Source organism: Herpailurus yagouaroundi, unplaced genomic scaffold, assembly GCF_014898765.1.
Source record: "Herpailurus yagouaroundi ecotype Mexico unplaced genomic scaffold, PumYag 403, whole genome shotgun sequence".
NCBI lineage: Eukaryota > Metazoa > Chordata > Mammalia > Carnivora > Felidae > Herpailurus > Herpailurus yagouaroundi.
The window spans coordinates 45,311-56,231 of record NW_024412620.1 but is presented as its reverse complement, the minus strand read 5'-3'; the positions used below and the strand labels follow the sequence as shown (position 1 = coordinate 56,231).

At 35.4% G+C, this 10,921-nt stretch overlaps 1 protein-coding gene across 1 annotated transcript in view; it reads left to right on the top strand.

Moving 5' to 3' along the window:
- The window catches only part of LOC121022406 (receptor-type tyrosine-protein phosphatase C-like), a gene marked incomplete at its 3' end in the record, with an annotated part of 102,830 nt that overhangs the window by 46,602 nt on the left and 45,307 nt on the right, over positions 1 to 10,921 (top strand). Inside the window, exon 3 of the mRNA XM_040463483.1 lies at positions 10,751 to 10,777. Coding sequence (XP_040319417.1) covers positions 10,751 to 10,777 — 27 coding nt within the window. The remainder of the gene's footprint in view (positions 1 to 10,750; positions 10,778 to 10,921) is intronic.

Below are 10,921 nucleotides of genomic sequence, written 5' to 3'. Positions count from 1 at the left end.
TTACTGCACTTTGCAGATACTGGATTTTTTTTACAAATTAAAGGTTTGTAACAATCTTGCTTCCAGCAAGTCTGTTGGCATCATTTTTCTCACAGCATTTGCTCAATTCATGGCCCTGTGTCACATTTTGATAGTTTTTGCAATATTTCAAACTTTTTCATTATTAATGTATTTGTTATGGTGACTTTGATTAGTGATTATAACTCACTGAAAGCTCAGATGATTAGGATTTTTTACCACTAAGGTATTTTTAAATTAAAGTATGTACATTTTTTTAGACCCAAGATATTGCACACTTAATAGACTACAGTGTAGTATAAACATAACATATGCACTAAAAAAACCAAAAAATTCATTTGACTCTCTTATGGCACTATTTGCTTTATTGCGGTAGTCTAGAGTTGAATCTGCAATATCTCTGAGGTATGCCCTGTAAATCTGACGGGAGGGTGAGGGTTGCCAGCCGCCCTGCAGTTGAAAATCAGAGTACAACTTTCAACTCTCCCAAAACTTAACTACTAGTAGCCATCTCTTGACTGGAATTCTTACTGGTAACAAAAACAGTCTATTGGCCCATAGTTTGTATGTTTATATGTAGTACATACTGTATTATTACAATAAAGTAAGCTAGAGAAAAGAAAATGCTTTTAAGAAAATTATAAAGAAAATACATTTACAGTACCGCACTGTAAAAAATCTGTGTCAGCAGACCCGTGTAGTTCAAACCCGTGTGGTTCAAGGGTTAACTATACGTGCATAAGGGAAGTAGCTTTATGAATCATTCTTAAGCCATGTTCCCCACCATAATCGCCATCAGAACTTTGAGAAATTACTAGAGCCCCAATCATACCTCAAACCTACTGAATCGGCATGTGGAGAGGTGGAGCTCAGAATTTTTCACTGAATTTAATCTGAATTTTTAATCTGGTGCAAATACAAATCCTGATTTTATATTTATCAGGATTATAACACTGCTTATTCTTTCTCTTTATATACATGTGAAGTTATATATAACTAATCCAAACCAGAATCATAAACTGTGTTCCATTGAGGTTCCAAAGTGCTTTTGTTTCATGATAGTGTGTACATTATGTCCTTGGAAAAAAATGGATCGGTGGCAAATACCTCTGGGAGATTCTGATTAAACAAAGCTACATAAATTTCTCTTTGCCCTTAATATGTTAACACTTAATAAATGTCTCTGAGGGACGTAGCATAAAATATTTCTGAAACAAATTTGACTGTGGGACATTTTAAGACTTGTGAATCTAAATCAAAGATCTCAGGTTGACTATCATTAGACAGGAAGTGATAATCTGGCTATTCCTAAAATCCCCCCGCACCCCCCCCCGCCCCGCAGTAACATAGAGATAAATATTTTAAGATAAAAAATAAGGCAAAGTAACCAATCTTTTACAGATGATCATCTTGGATTTATTAATATTGCTATTTATTTAATCAACATGGCTAAAATTGATAATATGATGTTTTAAGCCAAATATAAAAGACATATAAATGCATGCCTGGTTTTAGAGGTGAATGTGTTTGAAAACTCGTATGTGCTCACAATTAAACAAGAATATATGTGATGTTTCACACACAAGTTCTTCAGGAAACACCTAGATATGATTGCTATATTTAAAGTAATGTATTCCCTGATTTTCCTCTACCCCAGGCCTTATGCATTTGCCCTCTTTATCCTCAATTTTACATACTGATAACTTTATTCGTATTTTTATTCAAGTGTGTGTGCATGTGTGTATGTGTAGTTTGAAAGTCTGGATAGTACTATAAGGTTTATAGTAAATAAGGTCAGACCTTTGTCTCCATCCCACTTCCCATCTTCAATTCCTGCTTTCCAGAAGCAAACATAAATACTTCAAGATATTTTGGCATTTAAATGATATTTTCTGTTGTACTGCTGTTTCTTTTTTCTTTTTCCTTTCAAATGTTTTATCCAGTATCTATTGGCTTCCTTTCTTGATCTTGAAATGTTGCTTTTTATAACTCCTTGTTCTTTGTTCATGGATGCCATGTTGTCTCATTTCTGACAATATGAACTACTACTGTTGGCTTCAGGGTTTCTGCTGCTCCTTGCATTGTCTCTGTTTCTCCCAAGTCTCCTGTTTATTTGGCCTTCTATCTTTCTTCTTAGAGGCTTTGGTCTAGTTGTTTCTTGAATGTCCGTTTCTTTTTTTTTTTTTTTTTTTTTTTTAGTAATGTTTATTTATTTGAGAGAGAGAGAGAGAGAGAAGGAGGGCAGAGAGAGGGAGGCATAGAATCTGAAGGAGACTCCCGACTCACTCTGAGCTGTCAGCACAGAGCCCAATGCAGGCTGGAACCCACAAACCGCAAGATCATGACCTGAGCTGAAGTCGGATGCTAAACCGACAGAGCTACCCAGGCGCCCCTTGAAGGTCCATTTCTATTTAAAGTATGTTGAAATTCTGTGGTAGTTGGTGGAGCTTGGAAATCACGAGTCTTACTAAATTGCACGAAATCAGAAAGGCATTTAAGCTTCCCGAGTTTTAGTTTCCTTATCTATCAAATGAACTACATGTCAATAGATATTAACATCCTATGTTTCGGTAGAAGTTGAAATCTCTGAAATTATTTTCTGGTGGTAAGCAGCAGCTGTTTCATTCATGAGATTCCAGGCATTTTCACAATACAACCAATGTTTTAACATAAAGTCTGAGTGAAGCAGAAGAAAATTGTGATTAGACAGACACTCCTTCAAAGTCAACACTTCCTGGGTGTATGACTATGAGAAATTTACTAAACGCCAAGTCTTAGTTTCATTCTCTACAAAATAGGAAAAATACTTGCTAACCCACTGGCTTTGCTTGGATGAGTAAATACAAAAACACACAAAGATGTCAACATGGTGTCTGATACATAACATTTCAGTAAAACTGCTGCTGTGATTATTATATTTACTGATAAGCTAATGGAGGATAGACTATTTCCTATGTTTCTATGAAATCTAGATAAAACCTTGTCTGTCCCTTGCTCAGAGTGCTTACTCCATAGAACTTATTAATTGGATGTAATTTGTGGGATTTGCTGTCTGTGAACCATATACCAGGTTTATAGAGTAACTAAAAGTAGAATCCTTTCATTTTTATTTATATGCTTTATTATTATCACGCCTTACCAAACAAAGAAAACCAGGCATATCTGTTTTCGCTGACCCTTAATTTTTGTCTTGGTGTGCTTATTTCACTTTTGTATGACCTTTATATTTATAGGGGTCAGATATGCATTCTCAGCCTTCAAAACATGCCACTGTTCTTTTAGGGCAGATACTGAGAATACGTATTTATTTCATCTATCCTGTTTCACCCTTCTGTCCTTGTACTTAGATTTGCTGAATTAGACATGTTTAAATCCCTTTGGAAATGGCATTCCATTTCCTTTTTTTTGTGGGGTGGGGGCAGCGGTGGGGTTGGGAACGGATGGTATTTAAAGCCCAAGTACGTCTTTTGAAATGTCATTTTCACTCGACTGATTTCCGGTTTTTGATGAAATTTCTGAACAGGGACTTAGGGGCATGACTTCAAGGTAACTTTGATTTGTGATCACTTAAACATTTTGAGTTATAAAGGAAACATATTGGGAAAGGTAAATTCAGCAACAATACACGTGTTAGAATAACACAGCTTTGAAGATCGAGTGCTCTGTTATCTGCATGTTCAGCTGTTTAATGTACTTAGTCAATTCCACTGGTAATTCGCACAGGATTAACATGGGAAAGAGCGCGTGTACCGTGATTTACAGATTTTTGGAGCTATGGTGCCACCTACTGGAATATTTCTAAATATTCCCTTGTCTAAATAATGAAAACAGGCACTTCCCTTAAAAAAAAAAAAAAAAAATGCAGAAAATGTTATCCCAGAAGAGTGAAGTCAAAAGATAATATATGGAAATACTAAGTCTATTACTATGGTCTATTTTATTATATTTATCCCCTGTGTTTATAGAATTTAAAAGTGCTCAATGCAGTTTATACTTTTAGAAGTACCAGTGCTTTCTCTTTATTGTCACACACGCCCTCTTAATCCCCACTGCTATTTTCTTTACCTGTTTTCCACACCCTCCCAGCATTGTTCATATAGAATGTTTGCATGTATTTTAATACTACTTATATTAATGCATTTTCCTAATATTAAATAGGTATTTATTACGCACTAGTTATTAAGTACTTTATGCAGACGTTTATTTGCTTTTTCCAAGTCTGAATCCACTAACAGGGTATGGTTGCTTTTAAGTTATATGTGAACTAGAGCATAAAGAGTATGGGGATGTTTGCCTATGCCAAACAGCTGAGATAACTACATTAGTTCTTTGGCTTCTCATTGGCCAGGCAGATCCGTCTTTGACCTGCAGTAGAATGAGTAGGTCATGAAATAACTAAAGATTTCATATAACCAGTCTGATAGGGTTGGACTGTTTAATCATGAGGTTTCAGCACAGTTGCTTCTTCCTGTGTTTCAGTAATGTTCTGATAATGTCTGCATATGGAAATATAATAGACAATTGAAGTCATTTTCATATAATTTAGGAAGAATTGCAAAATGTGATAGAGATATCTTCGATAGTGCAGTCTCCTCTAAATATTTAAGTAACTTCACCTATTTATCCTATCTGATATGTAGAAACAGTCTCCATGGAAGTATTTGTTACTGCATGCTTACATTTATGGAAGTCATTAGATGGTTTTTGGAGGGGATATGTCCTTCAGATATTAGATTTTTAACTAGGCTCTTTCATGTAGGTTGTCTTTATATATGTTCCTACTTTGAGATTTGTACTTAAGTTTTTTGATATTTTAAAAGTAATTGAGGGGCACCTGGGTGGTTCAGTCAGTTGAGGGTCTGACTTCTGCTCAGATTATGATCTCACAGTTGGTGGGTTCCAGGCCCGCGTTGGGCTCTGTGCTGACAGCTCAGAGCCTGGAACCTGCTTTGGTTTCTGTGTCTCCCTCTTTCTCTGACCTTCCCCTGCTAATGCTCTCTCTCTCTTTCTCTGTTTCTCAAAAATAAATAAAATTTTAAGAAAAATTTAAAAATTGGGGCCCCTAGGTGGTTCAGTCAGTTGTGTCCGACTTCAGCTCAGGTAATGATCTCACTGTTGGTGGGTTTGAGCCCCATATCAGGATCTCTGCTGTCAGCACGGTGCCTGCTTCAGATCTTCTGTCCCCCTCTCTGACCCTCCCTCAGCGCACGTCCACCTGTGCGCTCTCTTTCTCTATGTCTCTCTCTCACACACAGAGAGAAATAAACATTAAAAAATTAATAAATAAATAAAAATAATTGAATTTTTTTTATTTTATGTAATCTAGTAGATATGGCTTGTTGAAATTAATGTCAATCGCACTGCTGTAGTTCCTGAATATTTTCTTAAGGACATTAGCTCAAATTTGGAAGTGGTTTTCATCTTTGAAATTTTATCTTAGTGAGCTTCTGTAAGATTTATTGAGTGCCTAAGTAATTTTCATATGATTTATCACGTTAACTGAAAGTGTTACAGAGATTGAAAATCTGTTTATAGGGATTTTGTGACTATGAGAATAAATTTAGTCTTCTATTGAATCTAAACTGTGATGCTGGACTTGGAATTTTCTTTCAAAGAGATAAAAGACTGTGTATGTGTGTGTGATACTCTATAAAGAAAATGAAATAAACCTTAAAATAAGCTACAAGATTTCAAAATAGCCTGAAAATCACTCAGTGGAGGACTTTAGAATCAGATTCTGGGGGCGCCTGGGTGGCGCAGTCGGTTAAGTGTCCGACTTCAGCCAGGTCACGATCTCGCGGTCTGCGAGTTCGAGCCCTGCGTCGGGCTCTGGCCTGATGGCTCAGAGCCTGGAGCCTGTTTCCAATTCTGTGTCTCCCTCTCTCTCTGCCCCTCCCCCGTTCATGCTCTGTCTCTCTCTGTCCCAAAAATAAATAAACGTTGAAAAAAAAAATTAAAAAAAAAAAAAAAAAAAAAGAATCAGATTCTGAGCTAAAGGGGTATAATGGAAAACGTACGTTCAATCTGAGAAGCCTTTATGGGAAGTAAGCATGAAAGGAAAATGTGATCATTTTTAGATATATGTTATTTGCCATGGATGTTAAATTTTGTTGCATTGAAGATTAAAGGATTTGGGGAAATGTTGAATGGGGCCGTGATTAGAACAGAAATACATAGATGGAGATGCACACATAGAAATAAGTTGTTTTTCTGTTTCCAAGCTATGGAAGTCTCTTCACAGATAAACACGGGGTCTGTGCGTTATAGTACTTTTGTTTGCTGTTACTGTAGTTTGGTTGACTTCCCTGTCAAAATAATATTCTTTAGTAAATTAAACCGGCACACTTCTGATTTTTCTCCAATATTTGTCTATACCATACATAGAGCATTTATCCAGAAAACTATAATTTATTGCAAATGTCTATATTTAGGGTCAAGTTTATTTTAGCATTTGTAACATTATTAGTCACGTATTCTGTAGTCCAATACTGATTAAGAGGTTTTTTTATTTAGCCTATGGGCTTTTAATAAATATCAATCTCTGCGTAGCCTAAAGCATTGGCTAAAAGAATTTTCATGTTGAAAGGTCAGGTGTAGAGGAAAAGCGGTAAGGATAAATTAATGAGGAAAGCTGGAAGCCTGAGGATGGACAGCAATGTCTGCAGAGTCAGACAGGCTCAGGTTCAAGTCTGGGCTAGCATATACCAGCCTTGTGAACCTAGCCAAGACACTTGACTTTTCTAATTTCTTAGGGTGTTGTGATCCTTAAGAGAGAAAATACAAGCAACAGGCTTCCTATAGTGCCTCATACACCATGAACACTCAATACATATTAGCAATTAATAACAATAAAATATCATTTCTGAATTATTCTCTTAAAAAGACACATCTGTAGAAATTGTCTTCTCCATTTTGGTAATTTACCATTTTCTAAACTTGAATTAAAATACTATACACCACGTATTGTCTTCAAAACATTCATTGCTTTTGCACCAGTTAGAATTAAATTAATATCTCTGGGGCATTTAACATGCATGTGGCCTGATGAAGAGTCTACTGTTTGGAACATTTCTAGCATATTTACTCTAGTATTCATGGTTCTTATGTTAAAAAAAGAAAGCTTCCTTATTATCCCAATATTCCTTTTCCATTTCCATAATGAATATGTGACAAATTGCAATTCCTTTTTATAACATATTCTATACCATTTATGCTACATGTTTTGGCAGTAACAAACTAATAAATGAGAACAACAGAGTATAATGGTCTGTGGAGTTAGTGATGGGTCTAGTAAAGGCAACATTAAGATTCCTCTTTTTTCTGTCATCAAATCTATTTGATTTCTCTTCTATATTTATTGATCTGATGACTTCCATCACTCTCAGGAAAAAATTCAATCTCTTTTCGTGGCCTATAAGGCTTGCTCTTGGCTCTTCTCCCAAAGGTGTTTTCATCAGATCTGTTTGATTTCTCCCTTGCATTTATACATGCTTAAACCCATTCAACAATTACTTATCTACCACTTACTATATGCAAGGCTCTTAGCTACATAGCTTCAGCTGCTTCACTTCCTCCTCATATTGTGTAATTCTTGCTGATTTCCAATGGAAGGAATTTTAATTATTAGTCCTAATCAGGTTCACCTATGACTTAAATGTCTTTGCAGACTGCTGGATCTCTCTCTCTCTCTCTCTCTCTTTCTCTCTCTCTCTCTCTCTCTCTCTTTATCTTGCAAACCATTGGAGCTATATATATATATATATATATATATGTAGATATCTATCTGTATCTATACATCTTACAGTTTGTAATTTATCCTAGGGCAAAGGACCATACCTGTTACATGTTCAAATCCAGCACCTAATATCAAGTTAGCAAAACAATAAATAGGTTTAAACTTAACTAAATCAAGTTAATTTGCTTGAAGTTCCAAGGAATTAGGTGTTTATATTGAGAAAGGACATATCAAAATAGTTTTATTTTTTTTTAACGTTTATTTATTTTTGAGAGACAGAGACAGACTGTGAGTGGGGGAGGGGCAGAGAGAGAGAGGGAGACACAGACTCCAAAGCAGGCTCCAGGCTCTGACCTGTCAGCACAGAGCCCCACGCAGGGCTCGACCTCACGAACTGCAAGATCATGACTTGAGCCGAAGTCAGGCGCTCAACCGACTGAGCCACCCAGGCGCCCCCAAAATAGTTTTAGATATTTAAAAACTTATATACTTCTTAGATAAAGAAAAGAGGTGTATTATATCAAATGTGTTTATACACTCGAACTAACTCGAATATTTTGAATGTGGCAATATGCTAAATTCTTTACAATTATCATGACAGTTATTTCTTCTTTCACTTAAAACACAAGAGCTGTTAATCCCTCCTATAGTAATGTTTTTTATTTTACCTATTGCTTCTTTTGCAAATTGACACAATTCTAAGAACTTAATTTAGAAGGAAATAAAAATAAATGAGAAGAGAGAGAAATCTACTAACAGGAAAATAAAAATAATATTAAGAAATCAAAACATGATTTTATATGGGATAGAAAGATAAAAGCTGATTAAACAAGAGGAGGGACAAAAATCCAAATCATGTACATTAAAAACAATACTTAAGTATGAATGATTAAGAAAAAGTAGAGAACTATAATGAGAAAATAAGAAAATATTTGATGCAGTATATGTTTTAATAATATATATTTTAATAATTACATATTTATATATACTACATACAATATAATATAAAATACAAAAATACTATTTATATCAAGGAATAGACTAGAGAATGTCACTGAAGAAACTGGGTCCTACCCATCTGATGGCCCTTCTGAGGGGAGACAAGTTTTTCAGATCAGTTTATCCTCAAAAAATAAAATCTCAAAGCAGGAAGCTGTCTTAAATATTAACCAACCCTTTCTTTTATCTGATTCTTGATTCTTTTTCACATCAGTTGACTGTCATTTGGGAAACGATTTTATGATCTTTTTCACGGTCATTTACTAAGAGTGAAACATGTCTCACTCACTGCAGACTGAATCTAGTTCCCATCATGGCAATAAAACCGACCTTTCCAACATTCCCACAAGCTCAGGTGATAAATCTCATTTTATTTGATTTCATTAATTTCCTTGAAACACCCTTTATTGGTAACTCTTGTTGACTTCATTTTCCCTCCTACATAGAAGATTAGGTCACCTAATCTTAGGCCCTCTCCTTGAATGCTTACTCAACTTCAGAATTCTATCCCGAGTGCTCCTTTTGTATAACTGGGGGACCTCCTTCACCGTCATAGCTACAATACCCATCTATATGCTGATCCAAAGCCTCAACTCAGAGAGATATCCTGAGCTGCCAACCTCCACCTCCAAATATTACTAAACATTTTTACATAGAAGTTTCAAGAATATCAAATTTTCCTGTCTCTTCTGCTTTTCTTCTTTAGCTTAGTGAAAGCTTCCACAATCTACCTACTACAATTGCCTAGTATGTTGAACTATCAACCTGAATGCTTTCCGTATTACTCATTCTCTGCCTTTCTTACTTCTAACGATTTACAAAGTCTTGATGACTACTTCCAAAGTGTTTCACAGATTTTTTTCTTGCTTTTTTTTTTTTTGGTACCATTTTCCTCATGTAGAACATCATCTTTTTCATACGCTTTTATTTTAGTCTCCTGATGTTCCTGTCTCCAACTTTGCCTTCTGATAATCTATTTTCCATTTTACAACAAGGTCAATCGAAAATTGAAATGCTTCTTCAATAGTTCTCCCCTTAAACACCTTCTTCTGATGGCTGTCTAAAGCCTGTAGGACGAATCTCAACTTCTTATTCCTCTAGGACTGAGCTAGCTGTCCATAATCCTTTAGGTCACACCTTAAATGTATCCAAGAAACCCTCTCTGTCACCTTCTCTACCAGTTGGACACCAACCCTGGAACTCTAAATTGGGTGATCCCTCTATAAGCTTTTTCTTTTTAATTTTTAAAAATTTATTTGAGAGACAGTGAGTGCAAGTCGGGGAGAGGGGCAGAGGGAGAGACAGAGAGAATCTTAAGTAGGCTCCATGCTCAGTGCAGACCCCGATGTTGGGCTTAATCCCAGGATCCTGGAATCATGACCTGAGCTGAAATCAGGAGTCGAATGCTTAACTGACTGACTAAGCCACCCAGGTGCCCCAATCCAAACTGTGCTGCTACAGCACATTCTATCTCATTGGTCATTACACTGTAAGACTTTTTCTTTCTTTCTTTCTTTCTTTTTTTTCTTTCTTTTTTTTTTTTTTTTTTTTTTCGGGTCTGTATCTTACACTGAACTGAGCTCCTTGGGGGCAGGAAATGTCTCTACCTTGGTCATATTATATCACTAGTATGTGGCATATAGCACACAGTAGGCATTCAATAAATAATCATTATCTAAATAAATGAATGCATATGGGGAAAAAGTCCAAAGTCTTTTATAGGCTTGAGATTAATTCTAATAGCTCTCCTTTATTCTATTACTTTTTTATTTTACCTGAGAAGTCAAAAACTAATACCATAGTTTTAACATACTTGGACATTGTAAACATGACCTTAAGAGAAGGAATGTAGTTTCAGTGGTAAAAGGTACTGAAAATTGCCCCTCTGTGAATGTTAACTAACACAGAGATGATGTATATATGGAAATTTAATTTATATTTACATATGTATTATGAAATTTGAAGTTTTCTAATAGATGTTTGTTTTCCTTTTTTCAGGAGAAGACAATACTCTTTCCAGTCCTGGTAAGAATTAATATTTTCATTTTACTTATTTTATTATTTTGTTACGAAGTTTATATATTTAATGTTGATAGAGTTTTCTATTAGTGTCTAGTAAAATCATTTTACAAGGACAAGTGTTATAATTATGAATTATTTCTTGAATTG